The sequence below is a fragment of the Diabrotica virgifera genome, chromosome 7 (assembly GCF_917563875.1).
Source record: "Diabrotica virgifera virgifera chromosome 7, PGI_DIABVI_V3a".
NCBI lineage: Eukaryota > Metazoa > Arthropoda > Insecta > Coleoptera > Chrysomelidae > Diabrotica > Diabrotica virgifera.
The window spans coordinates 223239902-223263438 of record NC_065449.1 but is presented as its reverse complement, the minus strand read 5'-3'; the positions used below and the strand labels follow the sequence as shown (position 1 = coordinate 223263438).

At 33.6% G+C, this 23537-nt stretch overlaps 1 protein-coding gene across 2 annotated transcripts in view; it reads left to right on the top strand.

Annotated features, from left to right (window-relative positions):
- Positions 1-9658: 9658 nt before the first annotated feature.
- LOC114324255 (microfibril-associated glycoprotein 4-like) overlaps positions 9659-23537 on the top strand; it is a 40453-nt gene continuing 26574 nt past the window's right edge. For both annotated transcript variants that reach the window (XM_028272052.1, XM_028272050.1), the window contains exons 1-2: positions 9659-9750; positions 19194-19329. In XM_028272052.1, coding sequence (XP_028127853.1) covers positions 9682-9750; positions 19194-19329 — 205 coding nt within the window. In that variant the 5' untranslated portion in view covers positions 9659-9681. The remainder of the gene's footprint in view (positions 9751-19193; positions 19330-23537) is intronic.

Below are 23537 nucleotides of genomic sequence, written 5' to 3'. Positions count from 1 at the left end.
AAAACCATTCATTTTAAACTCGTCCAACTTTTTGAACACAGAAATAACAATATAGTAAAATATATGGTAGAAGGAAAACGATTCATTTAAATTCTGGTGGATAAGGGGTTAAATCTACTTCTCATTTTTTCTTAAAATACATTAGTCATCAAATTTTTGCGCAATATCTCGCTTAGTATGAATGTAATCGACATTTAATAGTACTCGTTTTAAAGGTCCTTTCAAACACTAAAAAAGGTATTGGTAGCCTTATGCACCTAAAATCGACCGTTTCCCTGTTATTTCAAGTTGAATACACCGATTTGAGCAAGCACTAAAAAACCAAACTCTTTTCACCTACAATATCTCTTTTATTTTGGGAACAGCCTCTACTTATCTCCTAATTCAAAGTCTACCCTATGCCGATGTGTGCTTTTATCTTAGGGGCGGTTCCCACCCCTTCTCGGGGGTGGAAAATTTTTTGGTTAAAATATTTTTGGCATTGGCTAAAGAACTTAATTCTAAGCAAAATCTGTTCAATATTATTTTCGAAAAGTCAATATTTTTGTAGTTATCCATGGTTGAAAATTGGCCATTTTTATTGAAAGATAACACCTTTCGAAGGGTTATTTTGCGAATACCTTAAAAACTACGCATGTAACTAACACAACTATATTAAGCATTTTTGTGGCTTATAAAAAACAAAGAGATTCGTTCCTTCATAAATCTTCTAGTTATAACGCAAAAAGAGATATGGTAGGTGAAAAGAGTTTGTTTTTTGGTGCATGATCAAATCGGCGTATTCAACTTGAAAAAACCGAGACAAAGTCGATTTTAGGTGTATAGTGTTGCCAATACCTTTGGTAGTGCTTGAAAGACCTTTAAAACGAGCACTATTACATGTCGATTAAATTCATACTACGCGAGATATGGTACAAGAAAAATTGATGACTAATGTATTTTAAGAAAAAATGAGTAGTGTATTTAACCCCTCATCCACAGGAATCTAAATGCATCGTTTTTTCTACAATACCTTTTATCATAGTGTTATTTCTATGTTTAAAAAGTTAGACGGATTTAAAATGAATGGTTTTAGAAAAAAAAAGATCAAATTATAGAGCGCATTTTTAAATTTTCTTAAAAATCTCACTTTTTCCATGTAACCTGAAAATGATAAGAGATACGAAAAAAAGATGCCGTACAAAAATGTAGGGTTATTTTAGGTAAAAATTTTGTTTTTATTTCATTACTGTACCTCTTATCATTTTTAAGTTACAGGGAGAAAAATAAAAATTTTTAAGAAAATTTAAAAATGCGCTCTATAATTTGATTTTATTTTTTTTTTCAAAAACCATTCATTTTAAACCGGTCCAACTTTTTGAACACAGAAATAACAATATAGTAAAATATATGGTAGAAGGAAAACGTTTCATTTAAATTATGGTGGATAAGGGGTTAAATATACTTCTCATTTTTTCTTAAAATACATTAGTCATCAATTTTTTTGCGCCATATCTCGCTTAGCATGAATGAAATCGACATTTAATAGTACTCGTTTTAAAGGTCCTTTCAAACACTAGAAAAGGTATTGGTAGCCTTATACACCTAAAATCGACCGTTTCTCTGTTATTTCAAGTTGAATACACCGATTTGAGCAAAAAACCAAACTCTTTTCACCTACAATATCTCTTTTTGTATTATAACTAGAAGATTTATGAAGGAAAGAATCTCTTTGTTATTTATAAGCCACAAAAATGCTTAATATAGTTGTGTTCGTTACATGCGTAGTTTTTAAGGTATTCGCAAAAAAACCCTTCGAAAGGTGTTATCTTTCAATGAAAATGGCCAATTTTCAACCATGGATAACTACAAAAATATTGAGTTTTCAAAAATAAATTGAACAGTTTTTTGCTTAGAATTAAGTTCTTTAGCCAATGCCAAAAATATTTTAACCAAAAAATTTCCACCCCCGAGAAGGGGTAGGAACCACCCCTAAGATAAAAGCACACATCAGCATAGGGTAGACTTTGAATTAGGAGATAAGTAGAGGCTGTTCCCAAAATTTCATTAAAATCCATGCAGTAGGATAGAATTCGGAGGTAAGATAGTATTCTGGCTCTCACTGACTGGCGTTATAGAGAGATTAAAAGACTCAAGATGGACCAGAAAACTAATTGACTGGCACCCAAGAGAAGACAAACACAGCAGAGGACGACCACCAATACGCTGGATGGACGACGTTAAATGAAAATCCAAGAAATGGCAACAAGACGCACAGAACAGTAAAGAGTGGGGAAAATGGCAGAGACCTATATCCTGCAGTAGACAGAATAGGTTGCATGATGATTATGATAATAAAAATTAGTAACTATTTGGATAAAAGGAAAAAAGGATTTGTGTAACAATTTAATAATAAATTTAAATTAAATTAGATAAATAGAAATTGAATGAGGATTTTTTTTTAAGGTAATCTGAAATTGTAAATTATTGTAAAAATATGGATTTATACTGACGTATATTTATCTAGCTAAGAAAAGTTTGAAACAGAAGTAAGTGGAAGATCAAGTTAATAAAACAAACAAAAAACAAACTGAGCCGCGGGTTGCCTGAATGACACATTATGGAGAAATAAAAATATCGGAAAAGAAATGAAAGGCAGAATTTACAAAACAGTCATCAGAACAACAACGATATATGCGGCACAAACACGACCTGACACAGATAGGACAAAAACATTGCTCGAAATAGCGGATATGAAAACTCTTTAAAAAATCGATGGTAAGACACTATGGGATAGCTAGAATTACAGATATACGACGGAGATGCAAGGTCTTCTTCTTCTTCACGTGCCATCTCCGCGACGGAGGTTGGCAATCATCATGGCTATTTTGATCTTAGATGCTGCTGCTCTAAACAGTTCGGTTGATGTGCATCCGTACCATTCCACCAAGTTACGCAACCACGAAATTCGTCTACTTCCTACACTTCTCTAGCCCTGGATTTTCCCCTGTATAATCAACTGAAGTATGTTGTATCTCTCATTACGCATAACATGCCCCAGGTACTGCAGTTTTTGTGTCTTGATGGTTTCCAATATTTCCAGTCTTTTGTTGACTCTTCTCATGACTTCGTTGTTTGTTATATGCTCGGTCCATGGTATCTTCAGGATTCTTCTATACACCCATAGTTCAAATGCTTCCAACTTTTTAGTAGTCGATGCGTTAAGAGTCCATGCTTCTATCCCGTAAAGCAGAGTCGAAAAAATGTAACACCTTGCCAGCCTAGATGCAAGGTGGACAACATTAATAACTGGATAAGAAACAGAAGAATAGAATGGAATGACCACATAAGCTGAATGACAACAAATATAGTAGTAAGGACTGCCAGAGACAGTTTCCCAATAGGAAGACGATCAGTGGGATGACCACGAAAACGATGGAACGACAACTTACTAGAAGCACATTGGAAAAACAGACAGATTCATGTCTATATAAAAGGAAGAAGAAGAAGAAGCGTTCCAAGGAATAAAATAAAACGATCGAAAACATCTACCAGACAACATAATAAAAGTAAAAGTAAAACATGAACAGCTGACCCAATTGAAGCTGGCAATGGGATTAGAGAGGTGGATTTTTTGAGCCCTTTATTGTTCAACCGGATCATGGATAAAATAATAAAAAAAGTAAGAACTAAAAAAGCATACCAAATGGGAGAAAAAAAACTTAAATTAATCTACTATACAGACGATGCAATACTAATCTCTCAAAGTGAAGATGATTTACAACATATGCTCCACCAATTGAATACAACTGCCAGAAAATTTAACATGTTAATTTCCCCAAGAAAGACAAAATGCATGGTTATAACAGCAAATCCAATAAGATGTAAATTGGAGCTGGAGGATCAGATAATAGAAAAAGTGATGGAGTTTAAATATCTAATCATAACGCCATCTAGCTACGGAAAGCTTGAAACAGAAGTGTAAGCTCAAGTGAATAGAGCAAACAGGGCAAATGGTTGCGTGATTGGCACAATATGGAGAAAAAAAAGAATGTGTGTGTAGGTACTTTGTACACAAGAAGTACACTTTGTACGTAAGAAGTTATCTATCTATTTAATTAGCCTTCTTCGCTTCATCTTTGGACATATGCCTCCCCAATCCTTTTCCATTCTTCTCTGTCTGTTTCTACAGTTATTCATCTAGAGCCCACGTGCTTCTTAACATCATCTGCCCATCTCATTTGTGGTCTTCCTCTGCTTCGTTTATATTGCCACGGTCTCCAATTTATGAGAATTTTGTTCCATCGGTCTTCATTTTGTCTTATAGTGTGTCCGGCAAATCTCCATTTCAACTTTGCAACTTCTTGTCTAACATCCCTAACTTTGGTTTTCTCTCTTATCTACTCGTTTCTCTTTTTATCCACTAGTCTTATGTGCAACATTTGCCTTTCCATTGCTCTTTGCGTCTTTATGATCTTGTCCATGTTTGCTTTTGTAAACGTCCACGTTTGGGAACCGTAAGTGAGAACAGGGAGTACGCATTGATTGTATACCTTGGTCTTAAGATGTTGTGGATATCTTTTGTTTTTAAGGATATAGCTTAGTTTTCCAAATGCCGCCCATGCCAGTCTGACTCATCTTTTGATCTCTGCTAATTGGTTTTCATTGTTAAGTTTTATAATTTGACCCAGATATATATAATCGTGAACTTGTTCTATTTCATCTTGCCCGATCCTTATTGTGATGTCCTCATCTGTATTTGTTATGATTTTGGTCTTGCTGTAATTCATATTAAGGCATATCTTTCCGGCTTCTATGTCCAGTTCTTTCATCATTTCAAACAATTCTTCTTTTTTATCGGTTACCAATACGATGTCATCGGCGTAACTTAGATGGTTCAAGCGTTGTCCACAAATTTTTATACCTTTTTTTTCCATTCTAATATTTTAAAGATATCTTCCAGAACCTGATTGAAAAGTTTCGGTGATATTGTGTCACCCTATCTTACGCCTCTATTTAATTGAATTGATTGTGTTCCTTCGTATACTTTAATTGTTGTTGTGGCATCTTTATATATATTGGCTATTAGGTCTGTATATCTGTGGTCAATTCTGCTGTTAATCAAAGAACTTTTCACTGCCCAATGTTCGACACTGTCAAAAGCCTTTTCCAAATCTATGAACGCTACATATAGAGGGATGTTGTATTCATTTGCTCGTTCTATAAGGATTTTGATACTTAATAAATGATCACTTGTGCTAAATCGCTTTCTAAAACCAGCTTGTTCTTTCGATTGGTATCCGTCGAATTTTGTCGTCAATCTATTGGTTAAAATTTTTGTTAGGAGTTTATACATTACATTGAGGAGTGTTATAGGACGGTAGTTTTTTTTATATCTGCTTTGTCCCCTTTCTTGTGTAAGATAATGGTTACGGATTCCTTCCAGTTGTTTGGGATTCTTTTTTCTTTTAATATTTTGTTAAAAAGGGAATAGAGAGTATTAATTACCACTTTTCCACCATACTTCAGCATCTCTGTAGTTATTCCATATTTTCCAGGCGATTTGTTGTTTTTCATTTCTTTCAATGCCTTCTTTATTTCTGATTTGCTTATTTCTGGCTGTAGTTCTGAATTAACATTTTTTATTTTCGACTTAAGTTGGGTTTTTATTTCTTCTAATGGTTCCTTTTTTGTTTTATATAACTCTGAGTAGAAATGTTGGATTATATTTATGATGTCGTCTTTAATGTTTGTTTCTACTCCATTTACGTCTTTTATTTTGTTTATTTCAAATCTGCCGAGTTTCGGTCTTAAGCATTTCATATTCTTGTTGTTCTGTATTACTTCTATTTTTATTTCTTGTTCTTTTCTTTTAGTTTCTTTTATCATTTTGCTTATTGTTTTATTGATTTCTACATATTCTATAGATTTACTTTTGCCTTCTTCGACAAGCTTTCTTCTTTTATCCATAAGCTTCTTTGTTTCTTCTGATACATAATTGTCCTTTTTAACATCCTTTTTTGCTATTTCTTTTCCTGATGTAACCATCGTTGCTGTAAGTATGTTGTTTATTTCGTCTATATCTTTATCATCACTGTCTAATTTTTCGGTGAATTGTTCTTTTAACAGGTCTTTGTATTTCTCTTTTATATTGCCCTAGTTTGTTTCTATCTACTATATCCGAGTTTCTTATTATTTTTCTTTTTATCTCATAGTTACCGTCGATACTAATTTTTGCTCTGACCATCCTGTGATCGCTAGCTGTTGTGAATTTGTTAAAAACTGTTACATCTTTAATGATATATCGTTCCGTGGACAGTATGTAGTCGATCTCATTTTTTGTGGACCCATTAGGGCTGATCCATGTCCATTTTCTTTGGGGCTTTTTTTGTAAAAGGAGTTCATTGCGTATAGACGCTTTTCTTCTAGGTAGTTCATCAAAGTAGCACCTCTATCATTTCTCTGGCCGTATCCGAAATCTCCTATTTTAGTTTCTTCTTTGTCTAGTTTCTTACCCAGTTTAGCCTTGAAATCTCCTATTACTAGTGTGAGACGATTTTTATGTTCTTCCATAGCCTTTGAAATATCTTCATAAAATAGTTCGATGTCTTCGTCATCATAAGCTGTCGCGGGGGCATATACCTGGATAATTTTAAATGTTCTTCTTATTTTGAGTATGACATAGGCGACACAATCTGATATACCTTTGATAATTTGAACATGCTTACTTATGGTTTTATTTATTATAAGTCCTACTCCAAAATTACAATTCTTTTCATTTCCTTTATAATACAGTAGATTCCCGGAGTTTAGCTGTATTCGGTTTTCTTCTTTCCGTCGAGTTTCCGATAGGCCTATGATATCCCATTTTATATTTTTTAGTTCTTCCTCCAGTTCATGTACTTTTTCATCCGTGGACATTGATTTAATATTGTATGTCCCTATTGACAGATTGATAGATTTTCTTGGTTTCTGTTGTGTTCGTTTTTATCTATCAAGAGCGAATTATTCCCTCCCCCAGAATCAGTGAGGCAGACCTTTGAGGTGTGGGATTCAGAAATTTCCTTACCCACCTGGGGACCATTTCCGTTTGTTTTATTATTCGGGGGGTTTATAAAAGAGGGGGGAATGGCAGTTAAAACACAACGCTTGCCATGCGGGTTGGTGAGTTCTTATTCAGCCGCCCACTCTGGGTCAGACGCTGTTTGTAGCCGCTCACTCTGAGACAGACGCTACTGGTTTGTGATCTTATACTATCCCTAAAATCAAGGGTTGCCAGCTCCGCCATCTTCGCCGTACCGAAAGTATTCTTCGTCGCCTTGGATGCCGTTCTGGACTTCATCCGTGACCCTGGACAAGGGACCCTTAGCAGGTGCTAGCTTCCCGGGTCAGGAAGCTCCTGGAATCTGCAGGGGGCAGGGATTGATTCACTTTCCCTGATAGGACTATCCAATAGAATCCGAGGGACTCCAAAGGAGTTCCTACCCGCTACCCGTGTAAGAAGTTATACTTCTATTATTCTATTATTATATTATTATTCTAATAGAAGTAAGAAGTCATACTTCTATTATATGATTTCAACGAAATAAATATACTTTCAACAGGTTATTTGTATTTTATTTAAAGATTAAACTAATTTTTACTTACTATTTTCCAAAAATGTTTGTTAAAAAAATACCAAAAATTAAAAAAAATTATAAAACACACGGATTCGAACCGCGGACCTCTCGATCTCCAGTCGAACGCTCTACCACTGAGCTATACTCCCTTTGTTTTTACGGATTACAAGATTTCCAGACACAGTGACAAATAGATCAAGTGAAGTATAAAAATACTTAAATATTACTTACAATCCGACAAGTGAGTGCTGGCTCGTTGTGCTTAGAACAAATTGAAAAGTGGAAGGGATTGCTCATTTCTATTGCTGTCGGTTAGAAGTTCACATCGTAATGAATAATATCTACTAGCGTAATTTTCAGATCCCAACTAAATTTTTGATACGGCAACCACGGATTTTCTAACACCAGCGATTAGGGTCACCCGCCAGCTCTCGCTTGTCGGATTGTATTCTGATCTTATTCCCGAGGAACACAAATCCAAAGACACAAAAATTATAATAAATATATTTACTAAAAACACTAATATATCCTTTTTTTAATTTCTTATTATGGTATACAGCCAATGAGAGAAATCTTTTCCTTTATAATATATTAATATATCCTTTAGACACCATTTTTGGACTGATACATACATAACTTAAAAGATTTAGCAACAAACTCATACAGCCTGTGCGCGCATGCGCGCAGAATAATAAAAATTCACTCCCAATCGCCCCTAAAGAAGCATAACTTCAAAAATATCGCAAAAGAAATGAAAAGCAGAATTTACAAAACAGGCATCAGACCAATAATGACATATGCGGCAGAAACACGATCTGGCACAGAGAGGACAAAATGATTGCTCGTAACAGCGGAGACGAAAACCCTTCGAAAAATCGATGGTAAGATACTAATATGGGACATAGATAGAAATATAGATACGACGGAGATGCAAGATGGAGAACATAAATAACTGGGTAAGAAGCAGAAGAGTAAAAAGGAATGACAGCATAAGCCAAATGACAACAAAATAGAGTAGTAAGGACAGCGTGAGACGGTTCCCCAATACGAAAACTATCAGTGGGAAGACCACGAAAACGATGTAACAACTTACTAGAGGCATATTGAAAAAACAGACAGGCATGTCTATACAAAAAGAAGAAAAAAGAAAAGAAGCTGGCCATAGTGCTTGGGCGTGTGATCATATAAGAATAGTGTATTATTCCGTTAGTTTAGTTACGAGACGCTATAGGACAACTAATTTGAAAGGGTAATAGTCATCATCGTCATCATCTTAGTGCTACAGTCCTAAAGGGCCTTGACTTTCTCAAGCTTTCTACGCCATTCTGTTCTGTCCGTTGCTTGCATTTTCTAGTTTCCGACTCCAATCTTCTCGGCATCGTGAGTTACCCGACCCCGTCCATCCACCTCAGCTTTGGTCTACCTTTCTCACCCACCCTTCTACATTCTCATTCCCACGGGTTGAGCTGTTAGAATCTTTTTTTATAATGTTAGATTCAGGGTTCCGGGCTACATGTCCTGCCCACTGCAGGCGGTTCCGCTTAATTACAGTGAAAGGGTTATAGTAATTAAGGTTATATTAGAATTGCTCATTTGTACGTAATGACTCGAATACAAAAAATCCAAATTCAATAATCACCCTACAAACCAATATTTTAAAAATACTCAGATGATACAAAATTTCTTTAAACTTTCAAAATTGTTGTTTCTGCATACAAATTAATAATAAAATGGGGAAAATTTACTTTTTCATACTATTTTTTTATTAAAAATTACTGACAAAAACTTCAACAATTAGCATTTTATTAGTTCCATCAATTTTTTAATCACTGGATATCCGTTGACTGCTCTTTTGAAGCAGATAATGACCAGACAAATAATTTATCAAAATTAATCATTTTTTTGAAACAAAAAGTTAAATAATTGTAGTTCCCGCATTTTTGCCAGATAAGAGAAACCCAGAATTTTTTGTTAGTGGGTGTTATCAAGTGAAAGAGTGTTACATTGTTATTTGTGATATAGTTTTCCTGTCTGTGAAATATTATAAATAGTTCATCAATTTCATTTTATTACAAAAATCAAAATGATTTCCTTGCTGTTAGTTGCCTTGGTGGGTGTTGCGTTAAGCAAGAATGTAGTGTTGTTTGCAGGGGTAAGCTTGGATTTTATTTAGCTCTATTACCTCTTATACATATTTACCGCCTTTTTAAATATTCCTGTTAATATTTTCTGTATGCATTCATCTCGGACCCAATAATCTTTCTATCAAACTCATTTGTTCAATGCATTTTAACTCTTAATTTTAGATTTCTTAATTAAATTTTTGTACCCAACCCCTTATTGTGCTCTCTTAACCTTTCAAATTGGTTTAAGCTATTAAATATTATACTCTAAAGCAACATTTAAAATATTTTTAGATATTTTAAGTCACCATTCATACTCAACTTCATTTGAAAGCGCGCACACTAATAAATTTAGCTACTACTCTACTCCAAAAATATATTCTTCTTTTTTCGGTGCTATATTAGGTCTCCCTAATATTTGCAATTATACCGGGAATTGTTCACGGTCTTCAGCTAATCGGAATATGTAGTTGTTTTTCATTGCGGATTTCTGACCAATCGCGAATTTTCCTGAGCCATGACATTTGATTCCTTCCAATTCTTCTATAGCCCTCGATTTCACCTTTGATGATAAGCTGAAGGATTCTGTACCGATCTTCTCTAAGAACATGCTCTAGGTACGACATTTCCTATTTTAATAGTTTCCAATAACTCATTTTGCATCGTTTGCATCACTGTTCTATGTAACCACATGTTACTTGTTCTAGACAATTCATCGTATTAGCTTTCTTAAGGTGAATGTATACTGCAGATTAAAACATAGCTAGATTTTAAAGACTCTAGCTGATAAATCTAATAAATTGTCTACACTACAACACGATACAACGATTTAAGTCTCTACCTAGTTGTCCCAGATTAGTTTTGGGATTGACATCCATACTTGGTGTGTACACTTAATAGACTGTAGTATAGACAGTAGATGTATGTATCTTTTTTTTTCATTTTTCGAATTTCAGAAACTAATCTACACCTTAAATTGTGCCATTTTCTTCCAAATTACAATTTACATAAATGCCGATTGCATCATCAATTTATTTTTTAAATTTTGCGTTTAAATCTCTATTTATGTAGTCCGTCAGTGAAACATTCCACAATTAGGGATGCATTTCAGTCAATTCTATTAATAATATCATATTTTTATCCCATTTAATTTTTTTATACATAGTACCTACCCACGAACTGTCAATGCTGAAGTATTGACAGTCCGTTGACAAAAATTAATAAACAAACAAATAGACAAAAAAACTCTATTATTATACCGGGTGTCCACTTATATTTTCCCCCATTTTAACTGCCTATAACTTCTAAACGGTTCAAGATAGAAATATGCGGTTTTCGTTGAAATGTTTTATTTCAGTAAAAGTTTTGTTTGAATGGATTGAATTTTTTATATCGCTTTCAAATACGAAATAAAAAATGGCGGATTTTTGAAAACAACTTTGTTGACTTTTTTTTAATGGAACTCCCAGTATATTTTTTTGTAAATTGAAAGTAAGGTCAGCTATCCAGCGATATAAAGTTTTTCAAAATCAGTTGTCAAATCACTGAGTAATTAATTTTTAAAATGAGGGGTGCAACGTGGATATCACATACCTAAATAACATAACTGAGCAAAATGATATTATGTTATGTGATTTCCACATTGCATCTCTCATTTTAAAAATTAATTGCTCAGTCATTTGGCAACCGATTTTAAAAATTTTTATATCGCTGGATAGGTAAATGACCGTTTTCTCACGACACAAAAAATATACTGGGTGCTTTAATACAAAAAGTCAACAACGTTTTTTTTTTTCAAAAATCCGCCATTTTTTATTTAAAAGCGATATAAAAAATGGTCATTTACCTAAAAACTTGAAAAAACGGTCATTTATCTATCCAGCGAATTAAATTTTTTAAAATCGGTTGTCAAATGACTGAGCAATAATTAATTTTTAAAATGAGAGATGCAATGTGGAAATCACATAACTTGCTTGGTTATGTTATTTAGGTATGTGATATCCACGTTGCACCTCTCATTTTAAAAATTAATTACTCAGTGATTTGACAACCGATTTTGAAAAACTCTATATCGCTAGATAGGTGAACGACCTTTCTTTCAATTAACAAAAGAATCTACTTGGTGTTCCATTAAAAAAAAGTCAACAAAGTTTTTTCAAAAATCCGCCATTTTTTATTTCGTATTTGAAAGCGATATAAAAAATTCCATCCATTCAGACAAAACTTTTACTAAAATAAAACATTTCAGTGAAAACCGTATATTTCTATCTTGAGCCGTTTAGAAGTTATAGGCAGTTAAAATGGGGGAAAATATAAGTGGACACCCGATATTATTATCTTATTATTATATTATCTCTCTCTCTCTCTCTCTCTCTCTCTCTTTCTCTCTAGATCAGGTCACTCTATTTAGTCAATCAAATAGTTTATAGTGTCTCTAGCAACAAACTAGACACATTGTGTCCCCTACGGTGTAGCTAGATTTATATTTCTCTACTGAGATCAACTCTGGGATGGTCAGCATATGGAAGACTACGTGATATTTTTAAAGGTGATATACTTTCGTCTTTCTTTTTCTTTTGCCCTTTAATTCGTCCAATTTTGAACATAGGATTCCCCCAGTTTCCTCCATTCGCTTCTGTTTAGTGCTTTCTGTTTCCAGTGCGTTCCTCCTATCTTTTTAATGTCGTCTCCCCATCTCATCTGGGGTCGTCCTCTTGCTCTCTTTCCTGTCCATGGTCTCCATTGTTGTATCGTGCTATTCCACCAATTGTCCGTTTGTCTAGCGTTATGACCTGCGAAGCTCCATTTTAGCCTGGCTATATGTTGGCCTGCGTCTTTGACTTTTGTTCTATTTCTGACCCAGTTGTTTTGCTTTTTGTCTGTCAATTTTACTCCTAACATTACTCTCTCCATGGCTATTTGTGTCTTCATTATTTTATCCATGTTTGCCTTGGTCAAGGTCCATGTTTGGCATGCGTATGTGAGAATTGGGAGTATGCACTGGTCAAACACTCTTGTTTTTAAGTATTGTTGTATTTTTTTATTCTTTAGGACCCATTTTAATTTTCCAAATCCTACCCAGGCCAATCTGACACTTCTTTTTACCTCCGCTGTTTGGTTTTCCTTATTTATTTCTATCATCTGTCCCAAATATATATAATCATTAACCGCTTCTATTGTGGTGTCGTTTAGTATTACGTTTCTATTGTCTTGTGTGTTTGTCATTGTTTTTGTTTTGGCAAAATTCATTTTTAGACCTATTTGTTCGGATTCATTTGCTAGTTCGGTTAGCATGGTTTGTAGTTCTTCAAAACTTGATGCTATGACTACTACATCGTCTGCATATCTTAGGTGGTTTAGTTTCTTTCCATTTATGTTTATTCCCATGTTTGTCCATTCCATTGTTTTGAAAACATCTTCCAGTGCTAATGTAAATAGTTTAGGAGAAATAACATCTCCCTGTCGCACTCCTCTGTTAATTGGTATGGGTTTTGTGGTTTCTTCCAATTGTACTGTCATTGTTGCTTTCTTATATATATTATGTATTAACATTCTGTATCTGAAATCTATTCTACAGTTGTTTATAGCTTTTTCTATTGCCCACATTTCCACGCTGTCAAATGCTTTTTCGTAGTCAACGAACCCTAAGTGCAGATCTATATGGTATTCGTTAGCTTTTTCTATTAGTGTCCTAATTGTTAGAAAATGGTCAGTGATATACCTATCAGCTTAAAAAGAAGAGCTAATCAATGTTTCCTGACTGTTCTTAGATATGGCGCAGCGACACTTACCCTAATAAGAACATCTGCACGAAAACTACAAGTGACGCAACGTAGAATGAAAAGATCATTGTTGGGCATAACGCAGAGATAGGGTAAGAAACGAAGAAATTCGTAGAAGAAATGGTGCAGAAGACATAATAAAACACATAGCCAAAATTAAATGGAAGTGGGCAGGACACGTCGCTAGAATGAGAGATGATAAGTGGACCAAAAAAATCTTGGAATGGAGACCGAGAGCGGATAGACGAAACCCGGGAAGACCACCCACAAGATGGACTGACGACATAAAGAGGATTTGTACCAACTGGATTGCAGCAGCGCAGGATAGATCTGAATGGAAGTTTTTCGAGGAGGCCTATGTTCAGCAGTGGACGAGTATGGGCGGATGATGATGACTGAGATCAAAAATACTTAGACCCCGTTCTCATGACAGGCGCTTAACTCTCGTTTTAATAACCCTCGATTACAACTACATCCATTTTACTGAAGACCCTTCACATGCTAACGCTCGTTTTAGGTCATTAAAAGCCCCGTTGGCATGTGAACGGTCTCAAGTAAAATGTATGTAATTAAAACGTATGTATCTATATAAATGTATGTAGTATTAATAGTCCAGGGTAATAAGGTTTTTTCCATGACACTCAAGCAGCCAGGGTACTGAAGCGTTTTTTCGACAGGTAATACCTATAAGAGCAAATTGTAACTATTTCCTGCGTAGGATCAGGCGGCCATTTTTATTTATAAACAATTAAGTGTCAAAAAATGGCATTTTCCCTTTTTTTTCAAATTTTTTCTTCAAACGTTTTTTCTTCAAAATGTTTTTTTTCTTCAAACAGCAAAACAGTGAAACTTATGGTTTTTTTAGCACAAATATCTTTGAGATTATGGAAACAGCTTTAAAATGACGTATAACAAAGTTTGATATCTGAAAGGTCGGAAATTCAAAAAAAAATATTTTGCAATAACTATTGTAAAAATTAGTGTACAGCTTTGAAATTTTTGTCATATAAGGGTTCTTTGGTGCTCAATATGTGATAAAAATTTCAAAGCGAGGCATTCAATTGTTTAAATTTTATTCAAATTGTTTATCCCAGAGAGAATTTTTTTGCAATAACATAAGTCAGAAAAAAATGACGCTAAAACCATTCCACAGGTGTCAAATGAAGGATCATGAGCTATATTTTCAATTTGGTTTAAAAAAAGCGAATATAAAATGCATTTATTAATAATAAATAATTATGCAAAAGTATCGTAAATCTTTCCTTATAAACTTTTTATTTTCTTATATAAGAAATTATATATATTTATTACAATTTTTTATCAATTATGATATAAATAACATTACTTGGTATTTTTGCACTTAAAACAGGGTAAATAAGTTAATTTTTTTGTAAAAAAAATCTGCCTCCATATTGCAAAAATGAAAATCTACTGGCACTTTAATTTATCTGTTTTGTCCCTTGTTGAGTGTTTAGTTAGATGTTAATTTAAGTTCGCCACCAAATTATTTATTTTAATTAAATGACATTCGAGGATACCTTCTTTTTATTGACGAAATGCCCCTGAGGATGCTCTAGATAGCGAAAGTATACTTGGGCAAGATTTAATAAATTCAGTGCTTGATATCTGCCTTTTGACTTTTAAAATTCATATATTCGAGCATTCAACCATTTCCTATTTTTTTGGAAAAAGTATTCAAAAAGTTTATAAGGAAACTTTTACGATACTTTTGCATAATTATTTATTACTAATAAATACATTTTTTATTCGCTTTCTTTAAACCAATTTGAAAACATAGCTCATGATCTTCCATTTGACACCTCTGGAATGGTTCTAACGTCATTTTTTTCTTACTTATGTTATTGCAAAAAAAAATGCTTTCTGAGATAAACAATTCGAATAAAATTTAAACAATTGAATGAATCGCTTTGAAATTTTTATCACATATTAAGCACCAAAGACCTCTCAGTTGACAAAAATTTCAAAACTTTACACTAATTTTTACAACAGTTATTGCGAAAACAATTTTTTTTTACAATTCCGACCTTTTTCGCAATTATATTAACAATAAATGAGTATATCAAACTTTGTAATATGTCATTTTAAAGCTTTTCCATAATCTTAAAGATTTTTGTACTAAAAAAAATCATAAGTTTCACTGTTTTCCATTGATTTAAAAAAAAAAAGGGAAAAATGCCATTTTTTTACAGTTAATTGTTTATAAATAAAAATGGCCGCCAGATCCTACGCAGGAAATAGTTACAATTTGTTCCTATACGTATTACTTGTCGAAAAAACGCTTCAGTACTCTGGCTGCTGAAGTGTCACGAACAGGGTATATTTTTGCCTTATTACCCTGGCCTATAAGTAGTAAAGCGCCTGTCATGAGAACGGGGCCTAAGGCCTCGTACAAATGCAGGCAGTTATGCTGCGATTTACAAGTTTAAACGCTGGTAAACTGGTGGTTGCATATGTACGATGTTTTGAGGTTGCATTTGTTTCTATGTTAACATGAACCGCGGCGGTTGGGTTTTTCAGGTAAACCGCGACGTCAACGTTGGCAAACCGCCCTTATATGTACGAGGCCTTACTCTCGCTAGGCTGCTCTCAACGTCGTGCCCATTAGAGATTTGAAGTTCAGGACATCTCTAGCGAGAAATATCTACTGAAAAAGTCTACAGTGCACATTCACCATTAGACTAGGTCTCGGTGCCATGTAACAGCAAGCCGAGCTACTTCAATTTAACATCTTTAATCTCTTAACTAGGATCTATTTATTATTTCAGTTGTCATTCATTAATTTTTTTCAATTTTTATTTGCCGTACTTTATAGTATACAGTGAGCACGTAAAGGTTGGAATAAATTCATTTTCTCGGGAATGGACGATTTGGGAAAAAAATCCCGAAACAGGTCAATTTTTATTTTTAAATTACGATCTTTTGGCATATATCTCATACTAGTGACGTCACCCTTCTGGGCGTGATGACGTCATCGATGATTTTCTTGAATAGGAATAGGGGTCGTGTGATAGCTCATTTGAAAGGTAATTTAATTATCTATTCAGTAATATAAACATTTACATACCCATTTTATACAGGGTGTCTAAAAAAAATTTTAAAATTAAATTTATTGACATAAAAAGAAGAATGCATGTAATTTTTATTTAGTCCAAAATACATTTTAATGTTCGTAGAAAACAGAAAAAAATGTTTATTTGAAAAATAATCATTGCTTTTCCCTTAAATTAAATGTTCAAACTGCCAAGAGGAAGGTTGGCCGGCTTTAATATTGAATTTAAGCAAAAAACGATATTTATTTGTTAAATAAACATTATTTCCTGTTTTCTGATACCAGTAAAATGTATTTTGAGTTAAATAAATTACACACATTCTTCTTTTTATGCCAATAAATTTAATTTAAAAAAAATTTTTTTGACACCCTGTATAAAAAATTATGTTAATGATTATATTGCTGAATAGAGAATTAAATTACCTTTAAAACTAGTGACGTCACTAGTATGACACATATGTCAAAAAGTCGCAATTTAAAAATAAAAATTGACCTGTTTCGGGATTTTTTTTCAAAATTCTCCATTTTCGAGAAAATGAATTTATTCCAACCTTTACGTGCTCACTGTATATTATTATAAATATACGCTTTTTGTGTTGTAATAAAATTAATATTATTGACCAAACAATCTTAACTGAATAAGATATACCTAGTAGCAATACAGACTGATAAGTAGACTTAGGCAAATATGCAAATAAAAAAGTATGAAATATGCGCATAAATATGCAGTATTTTATGCAAAAATATGCAGTATTTTATGCAAAATATGCATATTTATCTAGAAAATATGCAAGTAATAAAAAATATTTATAATATTTTTTTATTTACAAAAATACTTACAATATTATAAATACATGACATATACAATTATTTTAACATATATAATATATATTATTTTGAATTGTGGTAAAAATAGATTATCAAATAATGTTCAAAATTTTCTAATAAAAACTTATGGCTTCTATCTGAATACATATATTTGTAAATAGAAAAACTTCTTTCGACATCAAATTCGACATTTTTCAAATTTACTATAATACATAGATGGTTCTAAATTCTAAATTAAGTGGTTCGGAAAATATCCCAGCTAGTACTTGAACCACTTCACAAAGAACCTGGTAACCACTATTTTTTCCATGGTTACTTTAAATTTTTGAAAAATTTCCTTTCCAATAGTACCTTTAACGTTTTCACACAATGACTTAAATTCTTTTATTAAAACTGTACTCTCTAACAATGATAATTTGAAGGATTCTAATTGAGTTATAGTTTTCTGGACAAAACTATAATTTGATTTTATGAATGACAGTTGCTGTTGGAGGATGTTATTTTGGAAGGCTTGCTTAGCTTCCAATAAAGATTGACTGAAAGCACTTGGACACCTGAAATATTTTTCACTTGATGTGGTTTTTACTTTTTTAGCTAAATGTTTCGCGGTTCTGACATGCTGATCTATTTGATTTTTTTTATAATGAAATCTAAAAAAGAATATAAATATTCTATAGTTGTACCCATTTTTAAAATATAAGATTGTAGAAATAAACTAAAAATGAACCGTTTTTGCATAACAATTAAAATATTTAAATTCAATCAAATAAAAATCGGTGTAGTAATCTTGAAAATTTCAAGAAATGACTGTGCAAGGAAGAACCCCCAAATATTTACAAGAGGCTCTTGGTCTTTTCTGTTTACATTTAAAAAAAATACTGTGAGTATAAATTAAAAGCACTTAATTAATTAAGTCCAATATATGATATGTTTTTGTTTTTAGCAAAATTAAAGCAAACTATGCTATTGTTAAAAAAAATGTTAGCGACCTTTCAGTAGACTATTTAACGATTTGAATTTTAAAGAGGTATCCTATTTTTTATCGCAAGGAGTTTAAAAAATGCTTGAAAAAAGAAAAAATACATCGATTTATTGCGAACTAGTCTTGTGTCGGTAGTTTTCTTAAACATAATCTCCAATTTTAAAATCTTTGTTTGTACCACCGTGTAAATTTTTAAAATAAAATAAAAAATAATACGTATGTACTTACGGTTTTGCCACAACATGAGCAATAAACTTTATCCATATCCATAAATCCTGTGTGAGGTTTTATCAAAGTTGAAACATTGCTTATTTTCGGCATTATCAAAGGACAATAATTATTCACAATTAGAAATACACGTTGTTTACGCCTCCAATTTTACAACAAAAGTGAAACCAAGTGAAACTGATCGTCAAAATAAAAATGTTTACCTAGAGACATAAACTGGTAAACACAGACCCTTAATTCCAGGACGAAACGTGACAAAACTATAAGCCGCTGTTTTTTATTAGTTACTATACCAAGAATTTGAATACCAAGTGATTATAAAACAAAATTAAATATTGGCATTTTCATGCTATCTGTAACTTTGAATATTAACCAAATTTTCAAATTATATGCACTTTATGCTCAGTTTTATAAAAATATGCAAAATTTGACATTTTTGCATTTTTTATGCATTATATGCAAAATATGCAATATGCATATTTGCCTAAGTCTACTGATGAGCTATTTAATTTATTAATTATCGAGATCATTAGTAGCAAAACATATTGATCTTTTTGTGAAAGAAACGTATTCCATTTTTAGGCACTCAAATCCGAAAATGATCCTGTAAACATGAAGTTAACAAAATTGCTTGATGTTAAGATCGAAAGCAAATCTGATTATTGGAAGAATGATTTAAGCAGACTTCTTCAATCACAAGCTGAGGAAAATAGTTTAGGTAATGTACATAAATATGTATACAAAGCATAGTTTGTAAATCTTTTTAAAGCTGTGTTTGATATACACGAAAGAAACTTGTCTCAGTTACGTTTATAATGTATATAATAAAATCAGTTTTAAAAGTAAAATTCAACAGACCGTATACAACGTCATTATAGTTATAATTATTTCCCTTTAAATCTTAAAATCTAAAATAATTAAGTAATTTATTAGGTTTTAACGTTTCCAAACGTAATTTCAAAGGCTGCAACTCTAATTTCAGGTTTTTTCATTGCATACTTTTACTCTGATTGTTCATAAAATTCGTCTGGAGTAATCAGTTTTCCCAATATATTGCTACACTTCTCCAAGAAATTAACGCACCACCTTAAAAATGAGTCATTTTTAAGGAAATGCTATTCAAATGGGGATTCATTTTTTTCGAATCCTGAGAAAACTAATAAGTATTTTTGAAAAATTTAAACGCATAATGAAAGAATACGTTCTTACCGAGAGCCGAAAGTCCCTGAAAACTTCTATGTATATTTTTGTAAATTACAGGGCTGAAAAACTAAGAGAAAATATAGTGTGATTTTTAATTTCAAATATCTCATTCAAAAGAAACTTTTTATTTATTCTAAGGGACTTTCGGCCCTCGATTATAATTTAGTCTTTCGTTCTTAAAACCCACCAAATTCCATTTGCATATCTTAAACCTGTTTTAGATCAATGAATGAATCGTCAGTTTGTAAGAAAAATTTTAACAGCCCCTATCTCGGAAAACAAACATTTGCGGACATAGGTTTATCAAGCAAACTCTCATTATTTTTTCATGTAGTTAAAGTAATGTAAACCCCTTAAAGTTTGCCATACTTATTTAAAAACACCCTGTGGTAACGAAGAACAGGGCTAGTTGTTAAAGTACCTAACTTTTTTGTTATCCAACATAAGCAAATGAATCAAAAAACAGAATGAAGAAAATCTAAGGCTCTCGTTAGGTCTTATATTCAGTATTTTATAGATGCTAGAGTAGGAACCTGCTATAGGTAGCAGGCAGGAACTCCTTTTGGATAGTCCTATCAGGGAAATTGAATCAATCCCTGCCTTCTGCAGATTCCAGGTGTTTCCTGACCCGGAAAACTAGTACCTGCTAAGGGTCCCCTGTCCAGGGTCACGGATGAAGCCCACAACGGCATCCAGGGCGGAGAAGAAGGTCTTCACAACGGTCTGGAGGACGGAGGTGGCAGCCCCCTGGTTTTAGGGCTTGTATAAAATCGAACCTGGAAATCGGCAGCTGGTTTTTCAGTATCTGTATTGAGCGGAAGTCATTTAGGCCAGAACGGTCAATACAGAATAGTACTCGGTGCGGTGGCAACCACTTAAACAGCGTGTACACAGCGGTGTAGAAAGCCAAGGGAATGACTACTACACTATTTTTCCCAGGTTAATCAATATGGTTGAGGAAATAAACGATGGCCCCGAGTACGGGCGCTTCTTAAATGGGGCAGGGGTGCGAAGAATCTCCCGCTTGGCCAAATTTGATATACAGAGAAGTTGTAGAATAGGCACATGGAATGTGCGGAGTTTATATGAACCAGGAAAAACACACAATGCCATAAATGAGATGAAAAGGCTGCAAATATCAATTCTGGGTATCAGTGAAATGCGATGGCCCGGATCTGGCCAGTGCCATGTGGATGATCATGAAGTATATTATGCAGGAGAAGAGAGTAATTACCACCGTCATGGTGTAGGATTCATAGTCTCAAATGTGTTAGGGCGATATGCCAGGTATCTGAACGAGTCATAATGATTCAGTTGAACGCGAAACCCAGAAACATAATTTTAATACAAGTGTATGCACCGACAGCGGAAAGTGAACTGGAAGAACTTGACAAGTTCTACGCCGATGTAAAAACTGTTACCGACCAACTCAAGACTAGAGATCTCACCATTCTGATGGGCGACCTTAATGCTAAGATAGGAAAAGGCAGACAAAGTAATATTATTGGCTGTTATGGACTGGGCGATAGAAATGAAAGGGGAGACTATTTCGCAGATTTTTGCAAAGAACATAATCTATGTATAATGAATACCTTTTTCAAATTACCTAAAAGGAGATTATATACGTGGAAATCTCCAGCAGATACTCCCAATAATATCGTAAGAAACCAAATTGACTACATAACCATCAGTGAGCGTTACAGAAATGCAGTAAAGTCTGTAAAAACCTATCCTGGCGCCGATGTGCCATCTGATCACAATATATTGTTAGCCGAAATAAAATTAAAACTTAAACTGATAAAACAACAACGATCCTCTAACAAACTGGATACCGATGTTATTAGAAACAACAGTCAGGGGATTTCAAACAATTTAGAGAGCAATTTTGAGAAGAGCGAACAACAAGAATCCATCGAGGGTCATTGGAACCAAATCAAAACGATTATAAGCAACTCAACTCCAAACTTCAAAGAGAAAAATCAAAAGAAGCAACAGTGGATGAACGATGAGATTTTGAATTTAATGGAAAAAAGACGCAAATTTAAGAATCAAAACATCGAAATGTATAAGCGCATTAATAAAGAGATAAGGACTAAAATACGAGCGGCAAAAGAAACATACTTTGAAAACAAATGTTTAGAAATTGAAGAGTTGCAGAGAAAACATGATTCATTTAATATGTATAAAAAAAATAAAAGAACTCACCGGTCAGAACAAAAAACATGCAAATAACATCGTTGATAGAGACGGAAAACTGATTATCACTGATTTGGATAAAATAGACAGATGGAAAGAATACATTGAGGAACTGTTTAATGATGAAAGGCCCGAGCTTGAAATTAACGAAGTAGTTACAGGACCTGACATAACTATGGACGAAATTGAACAAGCAATAAGATTAGCAAAGACCAGAAAAGCGACGGGACCAGACGAAATACCGAATGAAATAATAAAGCTCTTCGAAAATTCAGGTAACAGATCTCTCCTTCATCTTTTTAATAAAGTTTATCAAACTGGCTATATACCAACGGATTGGCTGCTGTCGACTTTTGTGACGATACCTAAAAAAGCAAACGCGAAAAGATGTAGTGACTACCGAACCATTAGCTTGATGAGTCAAATTTTAAAGATATTTCTACGAATTTTGCACTCTAGGATGTACCAAAAAATAGAAGAACAGCTTGGTGATACACAGTTTGGATTCCGCAATAACCTTGGGACCAGAGAAGCACTGTTTAGTATTCAGGTTATGGTACAGAGATGCAGAGATGTCGGACATCCGGTTTATATGTGTTTCATTGACTTTGAGAAGGCCTTTGATCGCGTCAAACATACTGAAATGATTGCTATTCTTCAGAAAGTGGGTATTGATGATAAAGACCTACGCATTATCAAAAATCTTTACTGACATCAACGTGCAAACATCAGGATTGGCCGGGACACGTCTGAAGAACTTCAAATACGAAGAGGAGTAAGGCAGGGTTGCATTTTGTCCCCACTAATATTTAACATATATTCTGAGTTTGTTTTCAATAAAGCAGTGGATAATGCTCAATGTGGTATCAAAATGAATGGCGTCAATATTAATAATTTGAGATATGCGGATGACACGGTGTTAATTGCGAGCAATTATGAAGAACTTTAACATCTGATTAATAGGATTACCACAACGTGTGATGAATATCGACTCAAGCTAAACACCGCAAAGACCAAGGTGATGGTTGTCAGTAAGACGCCAATACAACCGGAAGTAGTAACAGCTTATGGTGAACAATTAGAGAGAACTAACAGTATCACCTACCTTGGTTGTAATCTAAATGAGAACTGGGACATGAGCAAAGAAATTAGAATACGTATAGAGAAGGCCAGAGCTGCATTCTTTAAGATAAAGAAACTTTTATGTGGAAACAACATTACTTTGAATCTTAAAATTAGATTAGTGAGATGTTATGTGTTCTCTACTCTTTTGTACGGTGTCGAAGATTGGACTTTAACAGATACTCTTCTCAAGAAATTGGAAGCCTTTGAAATTTGGGTATACCGAAGAATCCTACGAATAAGTTGGGTGGATAGAGTTCGTAAAGGGGCGTTTTCCTACAAATTCGCCGGTCGCTGGTAGCAGCGAATTGGTAGCCGCTACCAATTTATTCAGGCATCGTTAATGCGTTTTAAATAGAACTATTCTCCTAGAAGCTACTGGGTCGCTGACCAACGACAGAGTCG